The following is a 26,743-nucleotide window of genomic DNA, read 5'->3' as shown; positions in this document are numbered from 1 at the left end:
TGGTTCCTTCGCTGGTGAAGGATTTGCATTTGTTTCTACGCAGCTTTTCATAAATGCAACTAGGTCTGTCCAAATGTGACATTTAGGACGACTAAAACTCTTGTATGTGATACAAAACATCAGCTTGAACGCACTGGAGATTTAAAAATAGGGTAAACACAAATTTGTGTAATTGCATAATATGCTGCAAATAGTAAGTACTGTGGGTAAAAGAACAAGTAAACAGAGTAAGTTGGGAATCGGTGATAAGGAGGCCGCGTGCAGCAAGAAACAGACTGCTTAGCAATGGCATCGAGTTGGTGTTGAAGTTTCCGTTTGGATGACCAGTTTTGTTTTTAATTACCTCTATTGAAATGTAATTTAAACACAGTAAAAGTCAGGGGCTCCTGGGGGGCTCAGTTGGTTAAGCATTTGACTCCTGATTTTGGCTCAGGTCAGGATCTCATGGTGTGTGAGATCGAGCCCTGGTGTCGGAGCCTGCTGAAGATTCTCTCTCCCCCCTGCCCCTCTCCCCTGCTTGTGCTCTCTCTCTCTCTCTCTCTCTCTCTCTAAAACAAAACAAAAACCCGACACACACATAGTAAAATCCATTCCTTTTAAGTCTTTTTAAGTGTATAGTTCAGTGAGTCTTGAAAATTATATTCAGTCATAGAACTACCACAACCATCATGACATAGAACCTTTTCATCCCTCCAAAAAGTTTACTTCTGCCTTCAGAAACACTGATCTGCTTTCCGTCGCAGTACTTTCTGCAAAAGTCTAGAAAGAGACTCGCGCAGCGTGCGGCTGGGAGCCTGGCTTCCTTTACCTAGCAGTGCTGTTGGGATTCACCCTTGTCGGGTGTATATTCATGGTTCATTCCCTCTTACTGGTCAGTAGCCCATGGTAGGGATGTACTACGATTTGTTTCTTCACTCACCAGCTAACGAACGTTGGTATTGGCTTTCTTATTAATAACAAAGCTGCTTGTTATGGACCGAATAACCACCCCCCGCCCCGTTCCTATGTTGAAGCCCTGATTTCCAGTACATCAGAATGAGACCGTATTTGGAGATGGACCCTGAAAGACGTTACTGCATTCATTGTGTGCCTTGACCCGATGTGGCTGGCATCTTTATAAGAGGAGGTGATGAGGACACAGAGAGAGACGCTAGGAGCATGTGAGTACAAAGTAACTACCGTGGAAGGAGGAAACAAGAAGATACCCTTCTGAGGCCAAACAGAGGCCGCAGAAGAAATCAACCCTGCTGACACCTTGATCTTGGGCCTCAGCTTCCAGAGCTGTGAGGAAATAAATTTCTGTTGCTTGAGTCACCCAGCCTGTGGCGCGTTGTTATGGCGGTCCTCACCAACTATTACGTGGCTATAAATATTTCGGGTGTAAGTCTTTGTGTGGACGTGCGTTTTCATTTATTTTCAGTAAATAACATAGGCATGGGACTGCTGGATCCTATGGGAGGTGTGTATTTAACTTTCAAAGAAACTACCAGCTGTTATCCAAGGGGGCTATACCGTTTTACATTCTCATTGCAGTTCGTTTCTCCACATCTTAGCACAGTCAGTCTTTTAAATATTGGCCATTCAGAATCGTAACGAACACTGTAACACATTCACATGTCCCACCCACATTTATGGGGAGGGGATTATTCAGATATTCTAAGAGGTGGGTGAAAATCTTGGGGTCGTCTTAGATTCCGGCCTCCTTTGATGAATGTGTGGAGGCATCTCCTGGGGCTTAATCTGCATTTCCCTCGTGGCTAATGATGTCTACCTTTTCAGGTAGTTATAGGTCATCTGCACATCTTTGGTGAAATGTCTGTTGAGATCCTTCCCTTTTTTACAAAAAATTGAATGGTTTGCCTCCTGATTGAGTTGTGAGAATGCTTTATACTGGATAAAAGTCTTGTATATCAGATGTTTGTTCTGCAAATACTGTCTCCCAGTCTATGGTTTGACTTTTCATTTCCTTAGTGGTATCTTTTGAAAACAGCTCTCTCTCTCTGCCCCTCCCCCACGTTTTCTCTCTGTCTCTTAAAAATAAATACGTAAACTTAAAAAAAAAAAAAAAAGGAGAGAAATGTACTAGACCATATATTCTTAGTTTCTCATGAGAGGGAACAGAACAACTACATTTAATATGAATTATGTGTTGGCAGATTTCTCATAGAAGTCACTGGGTAGGATCTTCTGAAGAAAAATGTATTTTTTCCAAGACTACAGTTACGAAGTATTTTTAAATAAGAAATACTCTTTTATAGATAAACTTACCAGAAATCTTTTCTAAGGATACATCATCGAGAAATGTCTGTCCAGATGGCTTCCTGTTTTCTCCAACCGTGTTCAACCAGGAAGCCAAACACCATTACAGGTGTTCATTAGCAATGCATGATATCAACCCCCCCCCAATAAATGTCTACATTGCTCTTCTCAAAATTGGGGAGGGGCGTATTTCATTTATTTGGCCCACTCTAATATGAGGCACTCAGTTCCTAGACATACACTTGCATACATGATGCCCCTCGTGGTTTGGGTCTAGCACATTTCCGTCTGTACGCTTTCCTTGTCTTTCAACAAGGAGAAATGCAATGTTTCCAAAATGAACTTGGCAGTGTCTCTGCTTTAAGACAGTAGAGCCCTCTTCAACCCAGTTATCTGTATTTAGGATAAGTTATCATTTATCGGCCACTATAACAGGCGTTAAGTGGCCGGGACAGCGGGGCCGCAGTAGGGATAAGGGTGATGGGCCTCAGGGAGCAGGATATGGAACATGGATGGTGGTATTTCCTTTTTTAAAGACCTGAAACAGGCAGTAAAAAGCACAAAACTTAAGTTTTTATGAATATTGATTTTTTAATATCCCTTAATGATCGCGACCCCTATCAGTTTTAGAACATTTCCAGCACCCTAGAACAAAATCCGCACTAGATTTTAAAAACAGAATCCAAACAAAACCATTGGGAGAAACATTAAGGTATTCTAACAAGCCTTACCACCAATCCTTCGATAGCTCAGTTGGTAGAGCGGAGGACTGTAGGCGTGTGGTTGTGGTCATCCTTAGGTCGCTGGTTCGAATCCGGCTCGAAGGACTTGACCTTTTTGAAAGGTTTTCAGTGACACTGCACACCCGGTCCCCTAGCGCGTGTAGGAAAACTTGAACACAGTTGGGCGGACTGTCATTTGTACTTACAGATGAACTCGTAGGACTGAAAAATAATAAAAACAATAGTAAACGACCCCCAGATACGTACACAAAAAGCTGCTTATGTAAGTCGGGGTCTCCGGGAAGGCTGACTTTTCATGGAGTTTGGGAAAGGGTCATGGGGAGGGCGGACAACCGGAAGGACGTCTTGACCCAAAGTTTACAATTCATTTTGGAGGCCCGGTGGTCTTTCTGGACTCTCTGTTATAATGGTATTTAAGCGCATAAACATTTCATTAATGGCAACTTGAAACACACACAAGGTCGAGAAAACAGCATACGTTACCATCGCAGCCATCACACGGGCACAACAGGAAGCATCTATTTCCGCAGATGCCCCCCTTCCCACCCCGGCCTCTTGAAGCGGTGCCGAGACGTGCTCTCACTTCATCCGTAGTTGCTCGGTGCTTTGAAGACGGAAGAATGACTTACGGGACCGAGTCTGTGCCTCTTACCGCCCTCTCCCGCCTCGAAAAAAGGAGCGGCGGGCAAATGATAAAGTTGGCTTTCGTAACATTAATGAAAGCGGCGTGTAGGAACTCGAGTTTATTAGATCTTTCGCCCACTCCAGGAAGAGCGTGGCGCTGCGTTCCTGCAGGAATATACTGGGAGGCGCTCTGGCAGGAGCTGTCACCTAGGAAGGTAGCTTGTGGACGGACACCTGTGCCCCCTGCTGCAGTCCTCTGGGTTCCTCGGCGCCCTCGCCTGTTCCAGCGGGATGGGACTTTCCGTCCGGCTGCAGCGAGTGCGGGCCTAAGTGACGCTTAAACTCGCCCCGGGCCCCTTCCGGAAAGCGGGCTGGAGGGTTTGTCCGCATTCCAGGCCGCGCCCCTTTCCGCCCCACTGCAGGTGCGCGTGGGAGGAACGGCGGCTCCAAGAGCACGGAGACGGCGCCCCCTGCTGGGCGCGTCCGCGCGCGACGGGACAGGGCGGAGCCAGGCACTGGCGGGAGAGAGGTCTCAGCAGGAGTGCAAGGACCGCCCGCGGGGCGGTCCGCACAGACAGGTCTCGCGAGACCAGGGTTAAGCACGCCGCCCGGGGGGGTCCCCAGACTCCGGGCCGTGTGTATATGTGCCAACAGGTGTTTATAATATAAACACGAATCACGTTATCAGTACAAATGTATGACAGGCGCCAAGCACGTATTTAACGTTAGGGCAATAACTGTTACACATGAACATTTGGGGGACATCTTTACGAAATCAAATCTAAAATGAATACTTTAAAGTAAACAAAATACTTGTAAACTACTTCAGGTCACAACTGAAAATTTCAAAATGCAAATCTCACTTCCAAAACCTGTATTTGCGAAGCTAAACTACATTTCCAAAACTTAGAAACATTCAAAACTCGCAGCTAAATTTTGAAAAATAATTCAAATTTCAAAACCCAAGACAATTTTAAAAACTGAAGTAAACTGTAAAAGGTGGAACAGCCCCCAACCGGAGGCACAGCCGGGTCCCTTGGGTAAAATGCTGTTTTGATCGCTGACACAGAAACCTCTCCCAACTTCCCAGTTTTCCAGCATTTCCAGGAAGAGCCTGCTTCCCGCCTTTCTACACCTCACCAAGGCGTTCTCTAGGGCGCGTTAACACTTGGGGACCCACCCGCTCGGCTTCTGCCTCTGGGTCGCTCGACCCCCGGGTCCTAACCGCCAGCTTCGGATCTCGCGGCCGCTCCGGCCCCCACTTCCGCTCTCTCCACCCAATCTGGTTCTTCCATTTATCTCCGCCCGCCGGTCCCGCCCCCTCGCCGCCGGCCGGCGTACTCGGTGCGCGGCAGCCGGCGCGGCGCGGCGCGGCGCTTTACGGCTGTCGTGCTTCTGGTCTCCGCCAGCATGGAGGCCGAGGAGTTGGAGAAGGAGGCTGCGGAGCAGGAGCCCCCGAAAGCGAGAGACCAGAAACCAGAAGCGGAGGAGGAGCAGGAGGAATCCGAAGAGGCGGCTTGCGGCGGCAAGAAGCGGGTAGTGCCGGGTATTGTGTACTTGGGCCACCTCCCGCCCCGCTTTCGGCCTCTGCACGTACGGAACCTTCTCAGCGCCTATGGCGAGGTCGGGCGCGTTTTTTTCCAGCCGGAGGGTAAGAGCGTGGGCCCTGGCTGTGCGGGCAGCAGGGTGGACTCGCCCGCTCGTCGCGTGGCCCGGGCTGTGCGCGTCCGAGGCGCTGTGGGGCACGGGACTCGAGGCCGGCGCCTCGAGTGGTGCGCAAGCCTTTAAGGAGACGGGATTAGGTGTGGGTAGCGCCTTGCGCACAGATGGGTAGTTCTCGGGTGGTGACTCTGGCTTCTGGTGTCGACCCCGCGCAGCCCTCTTTCCTGAACCAGCTTTACCGGTTTACTAAGTGCGTACATCCTGAATAAAAGTCTCAGAGGCTTTTTCACACACTGAACCCATCCCCTTTGTCATCGCGGCCCGGGTCTAGGCACCGTGTGGTCAGCTGACCCCAGCTCCCGCGCGGACACTAATCGAATCGGGATTGGGGGCGTGTGAGAGTTGTAAGTAGAATGTTCGGAGCGGATCTGATGCAGGAGTTGACGTTTGAGGAAAGGGTTGAGTTAGACGTGGGGAAAGGGTGCACGGGGAATGGATGGAACTTGGAGTCCTTTTCCCGGGCAAAGGCCTGGAGGTGGGATCCTGGCCCGCGGGCGAGTGGGGGGTGAAGTTCCTTGGGAGCCACGTGGGCCCCTTAAACCTCTGCCGTGTCCTCGGCGCGCAGACGGGTTCGTGAGGCGCAAGAAGAAGGCGGCGGCAGCCTCGGCCACGGGAGGGAAAAAGCGGCCCAAGTACAGCAAGGACTACACCGAGGGCTGGGTGGAGTTTCGGGACAAGCGAGTGGCCAAGCGCGTGGCGGCCAGTCTGCACAACACGCCCATGGGAGCCCGACGGCGCAGCCCCTTCCGTTACGACCTGTGGAACCTCAAGGTGAGGGGCGGACTTGTCTGCCTTCCCAGCCCTAGCCGGGGCTGCTCCGTTACCTCCTGTTGGCCCCACTCGCTCTCCTCTCCTCTCCTCTGCCTTCCTGCCACGCCTTACCCACGCCCTTTCTCGTTTTTGTTGTCCTTGTTGTTGCTGTTCACAGTACCTGCACCGTTTCACGTGGTCCCACCTCAGCGAACATCTTGCCTTTGAGCGCCAGGTGCGCAGGCAGCGCCTGAGGGCCGAGGTTGCCCAGGCCAAGCGTGAGACTGACTTCTACCTTCGAAGTGTGGAACGGGGACAGCGCTTCCTTGCCGCCGATGGGGACTCCGCCCGCCCGAATGGCACCTGGGCCTTTGCCCAGCGTCCTACTGAGCAGGAGCTGAGAGCCCGGAAGGCAGCTCGGCCCGGGGGACGTGAACGGGCTCGCCTGGCTAACGTCCAGGACCAGGCTCGCTCCAACCGAGGGCTGCTTGCCAAGATCTTCGGAGCTCCACCACCTTCAGAGAATGTGGAAGAACCCTCACTAGCCAGGGACTCATGAAGGGCAGAGAGACCCCTTCTGTCTCATAGCCCTGATAATGTCTATTCAGGCAGACATTTTATATCTTTCTCAGACCAGGAGTCTCTGATGAGTGCTCAGACAGACCATTTGTGGGCCTCTCCTCCCTGCTCCCACTCCTGTTGCCTGGCAAAGGCCCCTAGTTCATACTAGCATGAGTATGACTACTGCACATGCCTGTTTCATTTGATTCTTGGCCGTCTGCCTCCTGCCCAGTGGGAGCCTCTAAAAATCCCACTTTCTGACCTCAGGAAGAGCCTTTACCTCAAGCTAGAGTGGGAATGTGTAGTCCAGGCAACTTTTTTACCAACTGTAAGTGAAGGGTAGCAGCCACATCCTTTTTATTTAGAAAAGATTAACAGGGATGGGTTAATGGGGTGGGACTGGGTGGGAGCCACCTTCCAAATGTATTTATAGAAAAGAAAAAATACATATATTTGTATACTTTTGTAGTTTATTGGTGCGGGGGGGGGGTGCATTTTATAAGTTCTAACTTCTGTCTCCTCATGTCCCATTAATGTCATCTCCTGGTCTCAGAGCCACCTCCCCCTCCCTCTCCACCTTCAGTCTGAACTCTTTTCTGTCTATCAGATTAATTTCTTAGCCCACTTTATCAGTGATCTAATTCCACATTTACCAAGTCACTACATGAGGACATAGTGATAGTAGGTAATAACACACGGCCCTTGGCATTAAGAGTTTTAGGCCACTAGAAGGGGACAGATATTCAAGAAATAATGTCCAGAGGTACTGCAGGCATCATGTAGAAATATATAAGGGCTAGAGGAGGAGCCATGGGAGGGCTTGGTTTATCTGGGAAGGTAAGCAGTGCTTAATATGAAGCTGATCCCTCATCACACTCCTCAGAGAGGGGTCAGTTTTCACCAAGTTTCCCATATCGCTCCTAAAAAGTGAACAGAAATCTGAATGAGCCTGATGTACTCCTGTTGTTGGAAACAAAGCTCCATGGATGGAGCGTTGGGTTCAAACCATTGTAAAGGGAGACAAAGCCTAGGAGGTAGGCACGGTGCCCTTCGGGTGGTCTTCTACAAATTAGGGCTTAGACAAGGGGGAGGGCTCACAAACAACACCAAAGCAGCTTTAGAAGCCGCACAGAATCCGTGGCAGCCACTAAGAGAAACAAAACTGAAGTGTTAAGAAACCTAGATGCAGCCTCATAGAAATTGAAACCGGTCAGGGGCGCCTGGCTGCCTCGGTCCATGGAGTGAGCGACTCCTGATCTTGAGTTGGGTGTAGAGATCACTGAAAAAGTCTTAAAAAACACTAGTCACTATCCAGTCAAACTTACAGGAAATAGTAGAGTGACCATAATGATATGGATTTTGCTTGTGCAATTTAATCCCCCCCCCCCCCCCCCGCACCACCGCTCCTCAATATAATTACTCATGTGTTTGGGTGAAGCAGATTCATCCACTTCTTTGGCTCTAAAATGATAAAATCTTAGTCCTGTTACGGTTTTTATTCGATAGGTGCACTTTATGTGGGAGAATAAAAATGACCTTACGGTTCAAAATGATGGCTGTTGGGTGTCACATTTCCCACGTCCCTAACCCTCTCGAACCCGTCTGATAAAAACATCTGTGAAACGTTACACCCTCAGTCTTGGGAACTTGATACCCTTGTTTCTGTGTTCATATCTGGTGAGTTTGTTTCCCGTGGATCGTTTCCTCAGGTCATGATGTCTTTCCAAGTGAGCGAGAAAAATTCCGTGTCAGAATCTGACAAACTGTCACATTCACTTATTCAGAATTCCCAGTGCCTCTGTCACCTTTGTTAGATAAAGAGAATATCAAGAGTGAGAAATCTCCTCCCCTTAGGTTGCTAACAATTTAGGAAGTAAAACATGGGGCTTCGGAATTTTTTGAATGAAATAAACTCGGGCTGGGTGGCGTCAGGTGTCAGTATATTCAAGGTCAGCATCCAAGGCTCCGGTACAGTAGTTCGAACAAAGAGTTTACCCGCAGCCTGGAAAACTGGGTAAATCACAGGCGGAGCGAGAAATGAAGATAAGAATGGGTGGAAGACGAGTTTCTGGGGAACCGTCAGCTTGATTCCCTGCAGACCAAGCCCTTTGAGGGCAGGAAAATACCTTCTTTTACACTTAAAATTTTATTTTCTGAATGTTGCCACGAGTAACCCTGACATGGGTCAATTTTAGTTGTACAAATGCAGCAATTGTGTACGTTCCCAGAAGTGGATTTGCAGAGTAATTTTGGTAGATCTTGTCAAAATGCCTTTTATGGAAAGTGTCAGGGACCCTTTGGGGGATTATAAGCGAGGAAAGTCAGATGATTTCGATGGAAGCCTGCACTCTGCCTCCGCGGCCCATTCCCGACGTCCAGAACCCGAGGACCTGACTCGGGGACAGCCTGGGCCAGCTGGGTGTGGACGGCCGGGGTTCACGCCGCCGGATGGACCAACGCAGCTGAGGGAGAAGGAATCTGGAAACAAATTCAGTAGAATTAGGGACAAAATGACGGGATCGCGCCCACGTCTGGCTGCATCCTTAAGGCTTTCAAGCAAATAATCCGTGAACACGGGAACACTCCCTCTGTCGCAAGACGCCCTGGGGGGCTATGTTGGCTCGGTTTTCATTTTATTTGTGAGAATGTTCACAAACGGATATTGTCCGACAAAATTTCCTAAAACAGCCGAGTCCTTAAAGGGAAAGGGCCGTCCCTGGGTGGGCTCGAACCACCAACCTTTCGGTTAACAGCCGAACGCGCTAACCGATTGCGCCACAGAGACGGGGACGCGAGGAGCTCTCTTGTCAAACGTGATCATGTCATTTCCCCAGTCCAGACCGTGGGATATACTCCAGAAACGAACCTTTTGCCGGGCGTGTATATTGAAGAAATGTTCCCTCGTTTCCTGGTTTCTGTTGTTCCTATGTTTTGAAAACAAATTTTGACAATACAGATATTATTCTTAGAGAGGAACCTCAGAGTGTTGATTGGGTGGGGAGCTGGGCGCGGGACTGCTGTTTACCCCGAGAAAGTGTGATTATAATAAAATAATTAATAATAATAATAATAATAATAATAATAATAATAGTGAAGGACATCTGGACCGAATTTCTTTTCAGGTCGATAAGAGAGCTTTTGCTAACACTCCGGCTGACAGGGAAGCCCCTGGAAGGGTTCTGTACAGGTGAAGATACCTTCAATGGGAAAGATTCCAGTAAGAGAAACGCAGAAAGGAAAACCACTTAGGGGACAGTCTGAAGGCTCATCAGTGGATCCTTAAATGATCAGGTAAAAGTGTACTTGCCCGGAAATAGGATATTCTCACGTACCAAAGCAGCAGCACAGAGATCTCTTGCTAACCGCAAAGAGAAAAGTCTTTGCAAAGTGACCTCTGTCTCCACTTACACCAGGGATCAAATTGAGCATCCTTAACAACGGGGCGGATTAACATCGGCGCTTCCTGGTGAAGTCACACGGGCACGCCCACGTGATATTCTGGCCAAAAAGGATTAACTTGGATGTCATTTGATAGCTTCTGGCCCCCTTGCTCCATTTAGCTATTGCCGTGGAACAAGATGCTGAAAAACGTTAGTGACTGTTTCAATCATGCCTCTTCCAGAGAAGCAGAATGTATGTAATATCTCTTGTCTCTCTCATCTCTCTATCTCAGTTCCTTTCTCTAGAGATCTCCCCCTATTCTAGATCCATCTACCAGTCCTCAATCAATGCATCATCTATCTATCTCATCCCTTACCTATCTGATGAGCTGATGTGTATAGAGCTGGCCAGCAAGCTGGAACTCAGACAGGATTTCTGGGTCACAGTCTTGAGACAGAATTTCTTCTTCAGGAAAAAAAAAAAAAAAAAAAAAAAAAAGAGGAACGAAACATGAAGAATTTAAAACGTTCGTTGAGTAAAATAAGATCTCGGAGATTCCAAAGCCAAAACATCCCCTTAAGGGTCCTCAGCACAGACTTGAGTATTTTGGGATACAGCGTCCATGGAAAGGTCTGGAAGGCTGGAAAGTAGTGCGAAATAGACAGTAATATGTCCCTGGAAAGAGCCCCAGCTGGGAAAACGCCATCCGAAAAATTAAGGTGTGATGTAATTTTCTTTGCTTGGAGAGTAATAATAAGTAGCCAACGTGTGATACAAAGTGCGACAAACGGGAGGAATTGTGTGCAGAGGGGGATGGGGTATGTGAGAACTCTATTTCTTGTGCGGTTTTTCCCTGTATTTCTGTATTTCTGATTATTCTTTTTTTTATCAAAAAAACTTTTTAAATGTTTATTTATTTTCGAGAGACAGAGACAGAACATGAATGGGGAGAGGCAGAGAAAGGGAGACACAGAGTCCGAAGCAGGCTCCAGGCGGTGAGAGCCTGACGCAGGCCTCGAACTCACAAACCTGTGAGATCATGACCTGAGCTGAAGTCAGACGCTTAACTGACTGCACCACCCAGGTGCCCCAGTGATGATTTTTTCTACAAATCTAAAACTGCTTTAAATAATAGTCTATTAAGTTCAATCAGTCAATCAGTCAATCAATCATATGAAAAGGGAGGGGTGTTACTGACCAGACTCAAAACACGATCAAAGGGAAGTTTCTCGGGCACTGTTACCTGTACCTGTATTCAAATTAGGATCCCGGAAATGGACCTTTGGTCTTCCGGTGAGGACACAGTGATCACACCTGGAATTCTCCCCAAATGCCCTTTGCTCTGCAAAGTGTAACTCAATGTGACAGTAGCCTTAGTCTACCTTTTCATTCAGTGACACATCTTTAATATCCCCCTCCTGCTTTATTGGGCCATAGCAATCAATCCGCTAAGTTCCATAGAGGGACATAATAAGATGAAACAAGTCATGTTTGCTGTTCTATTATTCCCCATAGAATTCACTTCGGAGTGAATACATTTAGTAGACTGTTCAGTTTGGGACACTTGTTTCAGAATGTACCGGAATGTACCTCTCTGGAGAGGTAGGCAGAGGGGTGGAGGGGCGGAGGGGGTGCTGAGTCGAGGCTGTCAACTTTGGTTAAATTAAAAGTGAAGAAATCACCGAGTGCTAAGGAGAATATATTTTGGGGACCAACTGATTGAATTCCACTCATCTTACTGAAGAAGAAGATAGGGACCCAACATGCTGTGTTACCCACCGGCATGTGGCTTATAAGCAGCAGAGCAAAGGTCAACCACCCGACTTCCTGATCCTCTCTCAGGATTCTTTTTACAACACACCAGGCTTCACAGACTTGTTCCCTGAAACCAGGCCGTGTGAGCGTTGCGACCGTTTGTTCTGGTGTTTACCCCACCCTCCTATCACAATGCAAACTTCATAAATGCACGTTCTCTTCACTGATATTTGCGCATTGTCTACAATCATGTCCAGCCTCAGCAACCATTTGTTACGTAAAGAAAAAGTTCTTCCACGGTGGTCGGGCCGCATTCAACCTGCTCACAGCCCTGCGCGTTCAGGCAAACCCCCAAGAAGACGCCTTCTGGCCAAGCCACCGCCAGGTGGCGTCATTTCCGGTGGTTGTCCTACTCCCAGATTTGAATGTTCTTGGAAAGAAATGATCGTACTTCATGCACAGTAAGTGCTTAACAAATGTCACCTCCTTTCCACCTCTCTTCCCTCTAGGGAGGCTTCTTTCCCTGCGGGTGTTTCATTTCCTCCAGCTGATACTTGAAATCTTTAGAGTACCTACTAGGATAGTGGGTGTCCCAGTGGGGAAATTTCCACAGGAACACATCACAAACGATGTATACGGAAACTGCACACTTCAAGCAGAGAGGCTCTGGCCCTCAGGTGGGAAGTCCCACCAGAGACTCCGTCGCTGAGCGATGGGGCTTCCAGAACTGGTTTTCCTAACAAGGGGTCAAGGGGTCCGGTTGGGTGATGCCTCCCTCCTCTGAATTCCGCCTGGACAAAGTCTGTATCACAATGAAGTTCTTGGCTGATCTCTTATTTTAAAAGCATTTTGCGTGTAAGTTTTATTTCCCCCGTAAAAGGAAACCGTATAAAATCTTGAACGTTGAGGATACCTAAGAGAGAAAAAGATGAGAAGAACTTGAGGGACACAGCACCAGAGAATCCTCTCGGGACGTTCACCAACATACGAGGCCATCTTTTTAAGAAAGGACAATTTAGGGGCGCCCGGCCGGCTCCACCGATAGAGCACGTGACTCCTGGAGTTGTGAGTTCGAGCCCCACGTGGGTGCAGAGATTACTTAAAAGTAAAATCTTTAAAAAGAAAAAAGAAGAAAAAAAGGAGACTAGTTGGCAGCTAAATTTTGTAGGCGAAACATAAGAGCTTCACTGCATCAAGGCCCTCAAAGCTATACGAAGAACTATTTTGAAATCCGTGGATTCAGGGGTGAAAACAACGCAACTTTCCATCAGCAGATGAGTGGATAAGCAAAATGTGGTGTACTCATACAACAGAAGATTATTCATCCTTAAAAAAGAATGAAATTCTGATACATGCTGCGCAGAGATGCACCGGGAAAACATTATGCTAAGTGAAATAAGCTAGACACAAAAGGACAAATATCGTATGATTCCACTCATAGGAGGTACCTAGACTAGGCAAACTCATGGGGGCGGAAAGTAAGAGAGAGGTTACCAGGGGCTCAAGGAAGAGGGAATGAGAAGTTACTGTCTAATGGGAACAGAGTTTCTGTTTGGGAACGATGAAAAAGTTCTAGAAATTGACAGTGTGATGGCCAGTAAAATAGTTGTACAACATTGGGAATATACTTACCTTTTTTACCTTTTTAATTTTGTTTTGATATTTATTCATGTTTTGAGAGAGAGAGAGAGAGAGAGAGAGCAAGTGGGATAGGGGCAGGATAGGGACAGAGGGAGAGGGAGACAGAATCCGAAACAGGCTCCAGGCTCTAAGTTGTCAGCACAGAGCCCGACGCGGGGCTAGAACTCACAAACTGCAAGATCATGACCCGAGCCAAAGTCAGACGCTCAACCGAGGGAGCCACCCAGGCACCCCATGGGAATGTACTTCATTTGTAAATGTACAAATGGTTAAAATGGTAAATTTTATGTTATATTTTATGAAATTTCTTTTAAAAACATGGGTTTTGCATTTTCAACTTCAAAAATATGTTCACTATTAGATATTTGGGAAATAGACCTATAAACCAACAGAAATAATCACTGTAACCATTTTAATGAGCATATTCCCAATGTTTTTCCTATACATGTCTATATATATTAAAGTGGAGTCATTCAGTACATATCACTGTATAACCTGCCTTTTAGTTTTTGCAATGCATCATGCATACCCCTTAGTGTTAGACACATACATTTTACAACTCACTTTGACAAGCATCCTTGTATGTGTATCTTGTCACACTTTTAATTGCTTCCTAATGGTATATTCCTTAAAATAACTTCAGATCAAATCCAAGAGGATTTGAGTGTTGGGAAAACTAAGGGAGAAATCCCTTGGAAAACAAAGGTAGGTATAACTCTAGAACAGACAGAAGAAAAAGATGAACGACTAAAACAAGACATTGGGTTTTAAGTACCATGATCTACCATGTAAACAGTCCCAGTGGTTTATGGTACAGCTCTGCTCTAAGAGTTGCCCAACTCCAGTAAAATAGTTGTATTCGTAATGTTCTGTTCAACCTGTTTTTTCCGAATTTTAACATTTAAATAATGAGATGATATATAATACATAAATTAGGAGGTGAAAATGTCCTCTATTTTTAACATTCATAAAAATACTATTCTCAATATCCTCCTAGAATTTTTCTATGCATTTACAAACATACCACTTTTTACAATAATGTACATCCTACTTTGATAGCCTTTACACAAATATATTTTGGGCATTTCATCAAATGGAGTCACCGCAGTTGATTTAAATAGTTTATTTAACTTAGCATTTAAATCGTTTCCAATTTTTTGCTCTATCACAAGCTGGCTACAATAAATATCCATGTAGACACAGACACATAGATTTTTGTTATCAGTATATTTATAGAACATCCTTAAAGTGTAGTTACTGGGTTAAAGAATATATACATTAAATGTGAAAGCTACTATTCTCCTACTTTCAAACCATTTCAGGCGTAAAGTTTGTTTCTCCAGTGAGACTGTATATACATATATAAACTATTTGTACTCATACTAGTAATGTACAAAGTGGTTTCGTCTATTTATAGACTGGGCGGCTTCTAAACTGCAGACATTTATTTGTCACAGTCTGGAGTCTGGACGTCCAGGACGAGGATGCCAAAATGGTAGAGTTCTGGTGAAGGCCTTCTTCCCGATTCTGTTCAAGATGGCGGTCTTCTTGCTGGGCGCTCACTTGGCCGAAGGGGCAAGAGGCTCTCTAGGGTCTCTTCGCTAAGGGCACTGACGCTATTCATGATGGTTTCACCCTCATGACCTAATCACCTCCCAAAGGCCCCACTGCCAAACGCCGTGAAGCCGTAAGAATTTGGGGGAGACACGAACATTCAATCTATAAAGGTTTCTGTTTTTCCAAACTGCCACCGATACGGCTCTTACTGTTTTTTAATCTTTGCTAATATGAAACATTACCAAGAGTTGGAAAATTCAAGAATAATCAAAGTCTTTTACATTACTTTGAATATTAACGTGACTCTTTTTTCTTTAATATGATTTATTGCCAAATTGGCTAACATACAGTGTGTAAAGCGTGCTCTTGGTTTTGGGGGTAGATTCCTGTGGTTCATCGCTTACATGCAACACCCAGTGCTCCTTCCGATAAGTGCCCTCCTCAACGCCCATCACCCATTTTCCCCTCTCCCCCACCTCCCCATCCACCCTCAGTATGTTCTTTGTATTTAAGAGTCTCTTACAGTTTGCCTCCCTCTCTGTTTGAAACTACTTTTTTCCCCTTCGCTTCCCCCATGGTCTTCTGTTAAGTTTCTCAAGTCCCACATGAGTGAAAATATATGATATCTGTCTTTCTCTGACTGATTTATTTCACTTAGCATAATACCCTCCAGTTCCATCTACGTTGCTGCAAATGGCATGATTTTATTCTTTCTCATTGCCAAGTAGTATTCCATTGTATATATAAACCACATCTTCTTTATCCATTCATCAGTTGATGGACATTTAGGCTCTTTCCATAATTTGGCTATTGTTGATAGTGCTGCTATAAATTGGGGTACACGTGCCCCTACGAATCAGCACTCCTGTATCCTTTGGATAAATTCCTAGCAGGGCTATTGGTGAGTTGTAGGGTAGTTCTAGTTTTAATTTTTTGAGGAACCTCCACCCCGTTTTCCAGAGCGACTGCACCAGTTTGCATTCCCACCAACAGTGCAAGAGGGTTCCCGTTTCTCCACATCCTCGCCAGCAGCTGCAGTTTCCTGAATTGTTCATTTTAGCCACTCTGGGGTGAAGCGGTATCCAAATGTGGTTTTGCTTTGTATTTCCCTGATGATGAGTGACGTTGAGCATCTTTTCATGGGTCTGTTGGCCATCCGGATGTCTTCATTGGAAAAGTGTCTACTCATGAATGTGACTCTCTTTTCAAGTGTATATTGACTTTATTCCCTCAGTAACTCCCTGTTCACATCTTTTCCTATTTTTAGTTATTGATTTGTAGAAGCTCTTTTATAGCATGAATAGGAACACTTGCCCGTGACATATGGTGAGTAGCCTTCCTCATCTGGTCTATGGGGCAATTAAGTAACGTTAAGTTTTTAGTTTTTATACTGTCAAGTCTGATAACTCTTTCATAATTTCTGACACTGATATTATGTGAAGAAAGGCCTTCACAATGAAGGATTATTATTTTTTAAATTATCCTAACTTTATTTTGGCACAACCAGGTCTTGATCTCAGGGTCGGGAATTCAAGCCCCAGTGGGGTCTGTGCTGTACTTAAAAAAAAAAAAAAAAAAAAAAAAAAAAAAAAAAAATTCCTTGCTATATAAATCACTGATCTGTCATTTGGAATTTTTGTTCCACAGCCTTTGGAGGAAAAACAACCCTTGATCTCTTCTAAGTATGGCAGTGGAACCTTCCACGTAGGGAGAGCAGCGGGTTAGGAAACCTGTGTGGAGCGGCCCTAGCTGCTGCTTTACTCACATAGGCCTCTTTCAAGATTCATTTTCGTTGCTCTGGGATTTTGCCTCTTTATGTCTTCTCTTTAGTTCCTACAGAAGCTGGAGGTTCATACCTGAAGAGGCAAGCTCCCTTCCGCTTGATCTTTAACTCTGAGGCTTACTGCCCACCCCCCTCCCCGACGAGGGAGGCAAACAGCAGGTCAAAAGAAGGGACCCACACCAGCACCCCTCACACAACAGTCCTGCTGCAGCCAGCCTCTGACGACCACAGACATTCAAAGCAGCTCCAATATGAGCATCAAGTTCCATACAAATAGATATAAAACGGAACGTGACAGAATCCAGCAGAGAAGGGACCTGGTCTAGTTCTGATTCCATCATACGGACCTTTAGTACAGGCTTAGTTTCCTCACCATCTGCAGACTGGGGAAATCACTGTTATCCTCTGAGTTCCTGGGAACTCTGTATGAGACAATATATCAAAAAACAGCTCTAGAAGATGTAATTTACCATACAAATAGAAGGAATCACTGTAAAAGACTAACAGTAGGCTTTCAAAGCTTGGGATGGCCTTAAATACTACACGGTGATACTGTGCAAAAGAAATATCATGTGAGCCTCATATGCAATTTAAAATTTTTTAGTAGCCATATGAAAGGAAAACGAAAAAAGAGACAAGTGTAATTTGAGTAATATACCTTAGTTAACACAGTATATCCAAAATGCCATTTAACATGAAATTGATATGTTATTAAGGAGATAATTTACGTTCTCTTGTTTGCACGAACCCTTCCAAATCTAGTGTGTATCATATAAGTGTAGCATATCTCAATTTAGACTAAAATTTTATGTGCTCAATAGCTACATGTGGCTAGCTACCTTAATAGTGCAAACATATGGTGTAAATACTTATTTTAGAGAGTGGAAGACTCAGGTTCAGAGGTGTTAAGGGACTTTCTTCAAGGCCATCTGGTTTTATTACGGTAGAGTTTGGCTTAGAATTCCAATCTTTTAACCTACCTGTACTTTATTTTTGCACTCAGGGTGGTAGGGATCTAATTTTTTCTCCTAAGCTTTTATCTGACTAACACCATTTACTGAGTGACTGACTCATCCTTTCTGCACTAATCCAAAATGACACTTTTTAAGTACAGTAAATTCCTATATAATGCAGATCTGTTTCTGCACTTTGCGTTTTGCTTTATCTACTGTCTTTGGAGGAAAAGGAACTCTTGATCTCTTCCGTGTGTGTAGTGAACACCTTCCAGTGGTTTTCCGTTTAATTTACACTGTTAACACCGACAAAACAATGCACAAGATTTTAAACATATCATATATACACACAGAACTCAGCGGAAGCACACGACACATTTTATACATGTGGTTCTCATTGCAGAGCTGCGGCCAGGCCAGCCCGGGAGACCCCCATTCACAGGGACACAGGTTCAGACACAAACACACACAGGAACTCAGGCACACATAACTGGGCCCAACACACAGACACAGGGAGTAGGCGTGGAGGGGCCGCAGTGAGGGGAGCGCGAATGGAGGACGGAGAAATGCGAACCACAAGCCCTAGATGGCAGGGGCAACACGAAGCCTCCTCACCCGCCACAGAATCGCTGGGAGGCGGGGAGGAATCAGCGCATCCCCTCGTGGGTGCTCCGTGGCAGGGGCGTGGCCAGAGGGTTGGGGGCGTGGCCAGAGGGCGTGGGGGGCGTGAGGGCGTGGGGAGAGGAAAACAGATGTCCGGAAGGAAGCCGGGGTGAGAATCCATGCCTTCCCCCGTTGCTAGAGACGAGAAAAGAGGCAGGCAGATGAATTGCAGTACTGGAGAGCACATCTTGCACTTCGGCTGAAAGATCAGCGATCTTTGGGAAAGCAGCTAAGTAGAAAATTGAGAGAAGGCAGATTGTAGCATGATAGGAAATGAACACTTGGAAATGGAAGCAGTATAGACTTTAAGCTGGTAAATTTTGGAAGGGGAAGAAGAAAGAAAAAAAACACCAGCCGATTAAAGGCAACCCAAACCTTTTCTTCTTTTTTAAACCGGGTACGAAAGGGCATCTGCACATATTTGAACACACGAGGGAAAATCTCCATGAAGGAAATGAATTTTAAAAACCTACAGAAAAGACAAATGAAGTAGGTTCCAGAGGCGGTGGCAGCATGGGCTGGGCAGGTTAAAGGAGTCAGCACATTTATCCCTCTGGGAGAAGAAAGGCGGGATAGATAAAAAGATTTGTGCTGAAGCGGTCAGGAGGGCCCTGACTGCCAGATTTTGTTTTTCCGTGTAGGTGATCCGATGGGGGCGCCGAGGAGGGCAGAGGAGGCCGGCGGCGACTGTTCCAAACTCCGTCAGTCCCCCGCTCGGCCAGAAACACAGGGTTTGTACCGCCCACTGGCGAACCCTAAGGCCTTGCCGTCCCCGAACCGACCACGAGCAGCTCCAACGTCCTCCGCCCGCACGTCGGGGCTCCCCGTTTAGAACGGGGGCTGGATTCAACCAGGAAGGTCCACTTAGGATTTCATACGAAGGCTCCTCCTCGTTTTCAGATACGTTAAGACAACCTTCTGAGCCAGGAGTTAAGGTACGCGAGGGCTGCGGAGATTTCCCAAAATGGGCACGGAACGTAATAAACAGGAGCTACCCCACGGGTCCTCTCCTTTCCTCCCTAGACCTTAACCGCCAGTTACTTGACCTTAGCAGGTGCAGCCCCTCCGTGTCAAGGTTCCCCTGCCGGACAGAAGGACGGAAGGACGGCCTCGGCCAGGGTCAACCGCTTTCAGCTTGCCCCACCGCTTCTAGAGTCCAACTGGAAGGCGAGGCCAAAGCTGTCGCCTGGGGCATGAAACAGCAAGCTTCTACCGCGTGACAAGCTTTGTTTTTTCCCTCAAGGAGAAAGAACTATTTTCGACAAACACTGAAGGCCTCTGTGGGCGCTGGGACGCACCTTCGTTCTTCCACTTCCCGAGACAGCACTTCTGTCCCCGTCACTCGCAAGGGAAATGGCTGCTTCCCCAGGCTCGTCTCAGCACTGCCCACCTGAATGTCGGGCGGGGGACAGAGCAGCAGGAGGGCTGCAGGCCTCGTTGGGGCACACCTCTCTACCCGCAAGCCAGAAGGAAAACAAGCCGAAGCTGGGCCATTTTCCCTTCCCCTTTTCGTCCGCTGGCTGTCATACCTCCCTCTTGTTTCCTCACAATGAAAAAGCCACTTAAAACCCTGAAACCTATTCCATTAGGGGAGCAAACAGATACAAACGGAGGCACACGTGACAACGGGGGGGGGAACTCGGTGCCACCCCGCCGACACCACTCCGCCAAGGGGAGAGGTAGAACTGCGCCCCGGGCGGATTCTAAATTCAAATTCAAAATTTGTCTTGAGTCTGAGGTTGCAGGTTACTCACATAAACAGATGTTTTGCTGTTACTGAATTTTAGCCCCAAACATGGTCAGTTTCAGCGGTGACTCTCTCCTGTGTTAGTTAGGTAATGCCCGGCAGAGGCTCCAGAAGGATCCAGTATCCCCAGCAGAGCAGAGACAATATTCCTTCCAGGTTTCTGTTCACTTCTCCGCTTTCGCCTCAAAAACTCCTGGAACTCTAGAGCCGTTCTAATGGCCCTGATCGCCTCTACCAGGCCGAAGGGCCATGTGAACGTCAACTTTAGTCCTTTGTTCTGTGTATTTAATTAAGGTAGAGCTGGCAACATTCTAAGATACTCACGTGGGCATTGCAATGATCTGATCCGTGTCCACTGCGGAAGGATTCCTCCATATCGGCTTTATTCTAACGCAAGTGTAGGGGAAATGCCTTTTCTTAGTAGAGACAAAAATAGAGGTTTTCAGAATAAAAGTTTATTTAAGAATTAAGGGAAAACAAAAACATTAAAGCATAGGAATACATTGACTGAATACAAGTGTCTCGTTTGGTCTGAAATCCTGAAAGGTACTCTAACTACTTACCTGAGGTAGACTTAGGTTGGCACTGTCTCAAGAGAACCTCCATCCATCCCAGAAGTTACCTTCTAGTTTTGGTTACAGGCTCCCAAGTGGTCCTCTCCAACCTCAGGTTATGCTCTATGAACAACACCAACACCTTTTCCCCCCCAGTTAAAAGCCCTCACCCTCAGACCTGTCTCATACCCCTAATGTTCTCCTTTTGAGGGATGGTCCATCCTTAATTTACTTAAAGACGAGAGACAATTACCGGAAAGATTAGTTGAAAGAAGGGGCGAGTCACTGCCCTGGCGACGATACAAACTCTGTCCCCTTCTCCAAGTTCTAATGACTAACAAGTAGCCACACGGACTAACTGTCATCACCACCAGGCCATGCGCCCAATACTATTTTAAGTATTACAACTGTCAAACATACACTAGTGACGGGCATGATTTGCACCGAAGAGAAACAAATACATCTTGCGTGTTTTGTCACACTGGGCCACTTTTCATGGTGTAAGAGCTGTGTGTGAAAATTACTAAAACACGTCAGATCGAATAAACTTCCAGCAATTGTTTTCAAACACAAAAAAACAAAAAAGCAAAAACGAAAACACAAACAAAAAATCCCCTAGAATCAGATTCCTTATTATCACTATATGCTCTATCCACTGACCCTAAGATTATCAAGATCATCCACCAGTCATTAGGATCAAAGCTTAGAGCCACACACAAGGTCACCCATGAGTCCGAATGCCAACACTCTGGAGTTCGGGGATTTGTTAAAATAAACCAGAGAACCCAGACTAGCAACAACATACTGACTCACCAGTCTATAGTCCCAGATACTGGAGGAATCTTAAGGATTTATAGTAAATGTCTTTCAATCTGAGAGAAGGAAAAAACCCCTCAGAATTGTCCATTAATAATCCCTGGATTAATGATAGTATTTCTAGAGAATGTTAAAGATCATCATAATTATCCTGGTAAATTGCAGATACGTGCTCATCCTTAAACCTCTGATGAATTTGCCAACTACTTTTCCCTTCTAGCATTTAGAATCCTACACTCCAAGCCAAACAGATACCTTGCGTTGTGGTGACTGCAATCCTTTCCCTGGGAATAAAAAGTATTCTCTTTTCTTGGCAGAACTGAAATAAACGAAAAGCGTATCATTATGGGGCTTGATTTGCTATCAACAGCAGGGTTAACAGAGTGAAAAGAACACCAGCTTTGGAGTCGGGATAATCAGAATCAAGAAGTTTAGCTCCTCCATTAATAATGCATCATTATGTGTTCTTTTCTGTGCCTACTCAGGCTTAAACCTTTCTTTTGGTTTCCCTTAATCAGCCTGCGAGGATCTGAAGAGCGGGTCTCATCACTGAAAGAGACGTGATAAGGTCCCAACAACGTGCACGCTAGCAACGTCATGACGGTTCTGCTGAAATTTGCACTTCTGAGTTGGAAAGAAATCAATCTCTAAAGCTGAGGTTTCGAAAACCAGCGATCATCTCAAAGGTATTTCAGGGAAAGGAAACTTTTGAGGGGATGCCTTAACTCACACTAAAATACAAAAGCTGACTACTCTGCCTCTTTATGAGGTTGGCCCTCCGCAGGAGGAACCTGGGGGGACAGTTTCGATCTAGGGTCACTCCTCCCTGGCCGTTCAGTTCTTTTCACTACTAGCAAATGGTTCCCAGGCTACCATCAACACGCTAGTCCCCATTCTGGTCAAGAATAAAAAAGGGACAGAGGCAAAGTCAATACAATCCTTTCCCCCAACAGTAACACATGTCACGCCTTCTATCACAAGGTTACGGTCCTTTCCTTTATTGGATTTCCAAATTGTAAAAAGCGAAAGTAACCATTAAGTGGTTCCGATAAAAGAAAAGCATCTTTACCTGAGTTACCCATGAGGCCCACCGCGACCTGCCCTCACTCCTCCCAGAACGAGCTCCTGGGGATCTAAACACTGTTTACATACTGACTCCATTAAAAGTCACCTCTGCCATACGGGCCAACTAACTATGAGAACAGTTCTCTTCATACCTATTATATGTACACAGTTCACACACTTAGATCTCTCACTGGCAAAAAGTTCTCCGCAGAGTACGTTCTTTGGGACCCGATAAGGTAGGAGAGTTTCCGACAAGGCTTTTTCCAGACTCCAGGGGCTTTTTCACTTGTGTGGGTGCCCCGGGATACCACAAGAGCGGATCACTGACAGAAGTTTTTCTCATTCAGAGACTCTGTAAGGTCCTTCCTCAGATTGGGTTTCTTTGGTGCAAACCCAAGGAGGCTCTCCCGATGAATGGATTTGCCACAGTCAAGACAAATAGACACACTTTCACCAGTATGGCTTCTCTGAAGAGTAAAAAAAAGTCACAGTTCTGTTAGAAGCTTTTTACGCACTCGCTGGGGTTTCTCCCCACCGTGGGCTTTCTGACATCCGATGCGATGTGCGTACTGTCTGAAGCTCTGTTGACACGGAGAGCATTTAGAAAGTCCTCTGGTGTGAATTCTCGTGGGATGAGGGGGGGCGGGCACCGCTAGAAAGTTCTCTCACACTCACTGCATTTGCAAGGTCTCCCACCTGTACGAATCCCCTCGTGGGTGATCAGCTGTGAGCCTGGACTACGGGTTTTCCAAAACTCAGGGCATTTGTAAGGTTTCTCACTCGAGTGACTGATAAAAGTGTCCTGCTAGGGTAGCTCTCTGGGCAAACCATTTCTCAACTTCCCACAGTTGCATTCTCTGGTCCCCACGGAAGTCTGAGCTCCGAGGAAAGTCTGAGATTCGCCCAGAGTCCTTTATCTTATGAGTTCTCGGACGCGTACATACACCTTCTATGGGATTAGAACTCCCTGTCTGATCAAGACATCTGTGAGGCTTCGGATGCATGGGGAGGGCTGAGCTCAAGACCCTTGTCACCCATATTACAGATATACGGTTTTTCACCGATGTGGATTGTCTGATGTTGCAGAAGGGCTGGGCTCTGGTGGAAGCTTTTATCGCACACGCTGTACTTATAACGCAGCTCTTCGGTCTGAGTTCGCATTTTCTGCTGGGCCACGAAGTCCATGCCTAGGAGGAAGCCACCCTCACATGTAGACCACTGGGGCGGTTTCTCGTCCATGTGAATTCTCTGATGCACGATAAGGTCTGAGCCACAGCTGAAGCTTTTCTCATATTCGAGGCATTTGAAAGTGTGAGTGTGAGTTGCCTGATGCCTGATCAGGTTAGCGCTCCGCGTAAAGCTTCTCATGCACTCCAAGCACTTATACGGCTTCTCGCCCGTATGGACTCTCTGATGTACAATAAGGTCTGATTTCTGGCCAAAGCACTTGTCACAGGCGCCACACTTGTAGGGCTTCTCCCCAGTGTGAACTCTTTTATGAACAATGAAGGCTGAACGGTGTCGGTAACTTTTCTCACACTTGTTGCATTTATAGGGCCTTTCGCCAGTATGAGTTCTCTGGTGGCTGATGAGGTCTGACTTCCCACTAAAAGCCTTTTCACACTCCAGACACTTAAACGGCTTCTCGCCCGTGTGAGTTCTTCGGTGCCTTATGAGGTTCGTGCTTCGACTGAAGCATTTGTCACACTCGCTACACAGATACGGCTTCTCGCCTGTATGGCTTCGCTGGTGGACAAGCAGGTCGGAGCTCTGGCCGAAATTCTTGCCACAGATGTCACAGGTATAGAATTTTTTACCTGCGTGTGTCCTCTGGTGTCCCGAGAGGGCTAAGTGATGCCAGAAGCTCTTCTCGCATTTGCTGCATTTATAAGGTTTCTCGTAATTGTGGACCCTCTGGTGTGAAAGCAGCTCTGAGCTTTGGACGAAGGTTTTCTCACACATATCACATCTGTAAGGTTTCTCCCCAGTGTGGGATCTCTCGCACATAATAAGAGCTAAGCGTTCACACAAGTTTTGCTCACGTTCAAGGCACTGGTATAGCTGATCATCTATTTGCGTAATCTCATGCACATGAATAAAAATCTTTTTACCCTTCTGAGGGCATCCATGATATATTTTCCTTTTCTGAGTTCTCTGATTATATCTCTCTTCCGAAGCGCACATTTTCTATGGCTCTCTCCTAGGGAGTTTTCCACTGGTCTTCTTGACCCATCGTTTTCTTCATAGCTGTTTGCTTGGTAAGAACTTGAAAGATACATCTGTTCTAGGCCTTTCAGTCATGAGCAGTTCGTCACTACAAGTTTCCAGCATCCTATACACTAATTCCTTACTTGGTATTTTCAACCCTGTGAGACAAAGAAGAAATATTATCTATCTTCCTGTGACTAAGAAAACAATGTTCAAAGTTAAAAATCACTGCAAAAAAGACAGAAATTCTCCAGCAGAGTCCATAAGTGCTCTAGTTTTCACAAGGGTTGAAATCAGTTAGTTTTCCTCTTTTCTTTTTTTAAAGAAAAAAATTTTTTTTAATGTTTTTCTTTATTTTTGGGACAGAGAGACAGAGCTCGAGCAGGGGAGGGGCAGAGAGAGAGGGAGACACAGAATCCGAAGCGGGCTCCAGGCTCCGAGCTGTCAGCACAGAGCCTGACGCGGGGCTCGAACTCACGGACTGTGAGATCATGACCTGAGCCGAAGGTGGACGCTCAACCGACTGAGCCACCCAGGCGTCCCAGTTAGTTTTCCTCTTTTCTAATACGAAACCGGTCAGTGACACATCTGAGGACAAGACCAGTCAGGATTATTTCTGTTATGAACCTGGGTGATCTCAAAACCAGGGTTCTTCCCCTTCCCCTCGCTTCAACCGAATAATCAAGAGGCCGAACAGCTCCTCATAGCGCATAATAGGTGCTCAAAGCTAGAACAGAAGTTATTTTGCATCCACAGACACCTAAAGTAACCTACGAAAACGTTGATGCAAAGGTTGTTTGGTGTATGTACACTCTTCTGGGGACAGAGCCCATGGTTCCTCAGCTGTGACGCGTAGGACTGGGCACCCGCACACTCAGGTGACATGAAAACAGCAGGAGGGTTGAGTATAGCACGCTAGTAAGCGTAACGGACCAGAACCCAAAACACAACAGCTCCAGAAGCGGCAGCAGCAGTGGCCACCTGAATTCAGACAAAACAAGGAGTCAAAAGGATCTAGAAGGTGGAGGGCTTTCTGCGTCATCAGTCTGCTAATCAGTTTTCTAATTTCCCTGCAACAATTCGGTAAGCTCTCCATGTGCAGGGCACGGAGACGGCTGCTGTGATAGAAAAAAAAAAAAAAGTTATTCATAAACATAAGAAGAAATACCACGGCTTCAAATGTCAGCTCAAAAAAGTTCTAATGTTTAGGTTTAGGGGATGAGAGGAAACGGAACGGGGTGGGAGTAGTGAGCGCGGTTTCTCGAGTGCAGACACGGGTCCGCAAGAAATGTAACGCTGAAACCACGGCAGAAGGACAGAATGAGAGAGAAACGTGACGCACGGCTACCAGAGCAGTGAAGTCAACGGCTCGGAGCAGGGGAAGGAGGTGCGCTTGAACAAGAGACAGCACGCTTATGCTACATACGGTTAAGTATACACCTCCGATTTCAAAAAATCTATCACGTCACCGTGATCGTCAAAGCCGTTCCAGACGTGACATTTTTGGGGGTCCAAACTACAAGTTCCAGATGACTCTCGCGGCGGCGTTAAGAATTCCTTACACTCCCAGATCATTTGATGATGGGTACCCTAGGGAACAAGGTCACCAACCTGATCCATCAAATGGACCTCTGCCACCCAGTAAAATACCTTCAGAGTGAGCCCATTTCTGTCCTCACGAGAGAATGAATACTCCTATTATTTACCAGCGCGCCGAGCGCCAGAGGTCACCTCGTTGACTCCTGCGCGCATGTCTCGGAGCGCTAAGCGGGTGTCTGCAGCGGGACACTTACCGCGGTCACTGAGGGACCAAGTGATCCAGAAACTACCACCAACAACACACAGCGCACGAAGCACCAAGTAGCCTGGGGCTGCCATCGTCGACCCCCAAAGCCTGAAGTGTCACAAAGGACGCTTCTTATTCGCTAGGGTTTGCAACGAAACGCCTCGTGTCTGCTCCT

General features: G+C 46.5%; 2 protein-coding genes and 2 non-coding genes across 13 annotated transcripts in view; 2 read left to right on the top strand and 2 right to left on the bottom strand.

Annotated features, from left to right (window-relative positions):
* The first annotated feature begins 2,997 nt into the window (after nucleotides 1-2,997).
* Nucleotides 2,998-3,086, top strand: TRNAY-GUA. The gene is given in 2 exon segments: nucleotides 2,998-3,034; nucleotides 3,051-3,086. It is a non-coding gene; the product is annotated as a tRNA-Tyr (tRNA).
* Nucleotides 3,087-4,981: 1,895 nt separating this feature from the next.
* ABT1 (activator of basal transcription 1) lies at nucleotides 4,982-6,850 on the top strand. Its single transcript, XM_042937618.1, has 3 exons — nucleotides 4,982-5,277; nucleotides 5,914-6,119; nucleotides 6,277-6,850. Exons 1-3 carry the CDS (start codon nucleotides 5,037-5,039, stop codon nucleotides 6,655-6,657), a joined length of 828 nt encoding a protein of 275 aa, XP_042793552.1. The 5' UTR covers nucleotides 4,982-5,036; the 3' UTR covers nucleotides 6,658-6,850.
* A 2,332-nt stretch (nucleotides 6,851-9,182) lies between these two features.
* ZNF322 (zinc finger protein 322) overlaps nucleotides 9,183-26,743 on the bottom strand; it is a 34,941-nt gene continuing 17,380 nt past the window's right edge. For 8 of the 10 annotated variants that reach the window (XM_042937569.1, XM_042937568.1, XM_042937570.1 and 5 more), the window contains one exon: nucleotides 20,575-24,940. In XM_042937569.1, the coding sequence (XP_042793503.1) occupies nucleotides 23,550-24,758 (1,209 nt within the window). In that variant the 5' untranslated portion in view covers nucleotides 24,759-24,940 and the 3' untranslated portion in view covers nucleotides 20,575-23,549. The other 2 variants (XR_006202351.1, XR_006202352.1) reach the window with 2 other exon arrangements.
* TRNAN-GUU lies at nucleotides 9,371-9,444 on the bottom strand. The gene has a single exon. It is a non-coding gene; the product is annotated as a tRNA-Asn (tRNA).

This window comes from Panthera leo, chromosome B2, assembly GCF_018350215.1.
Source record: "Panthera leo isolate Ple1 chromosome B2, P.leo_Ple1_pat1.1, whole genome shotgun sequence".
In the NCBI taxonomy this organism is placed as follows: domain Eukaryota; kingdom Metazoa; phylum Chordata; class Mammalia; order Carnivora; family Felidae; genus Panthera; species Panthera leo.
Note: the sequence above shows the minus strand (reverse complement) of the source record. Positions and strands in the feature narration are given on the sequence as shown.

Excerpts from the sequence above, each read along its gene's own strand:
- ABT1 (XM_042937618.1), top strand. The coding sequence starts at position 5,037 with ATGGAGGCCGAGGAGTTGGAGAAGGAGGCTGCGGAGCAGGAGCCCCCG. Across the intron at positions 5,278-5,913 it reads CGTTTTTTTCCAGCCGGAGG|ACGGGTTCGTGAGGCGCAAG; the intron begins GTAAGAGCGTGG and ends CTCGGCGCGCAG. Across the intron at positions 6,120-6,276 it reads ACGACCTGTGGAACCTCAAG|TACCTGCACCGTTTCACGTG; the intron begins GTGAGGGGCGGA and ends TGCTGTTCACAG.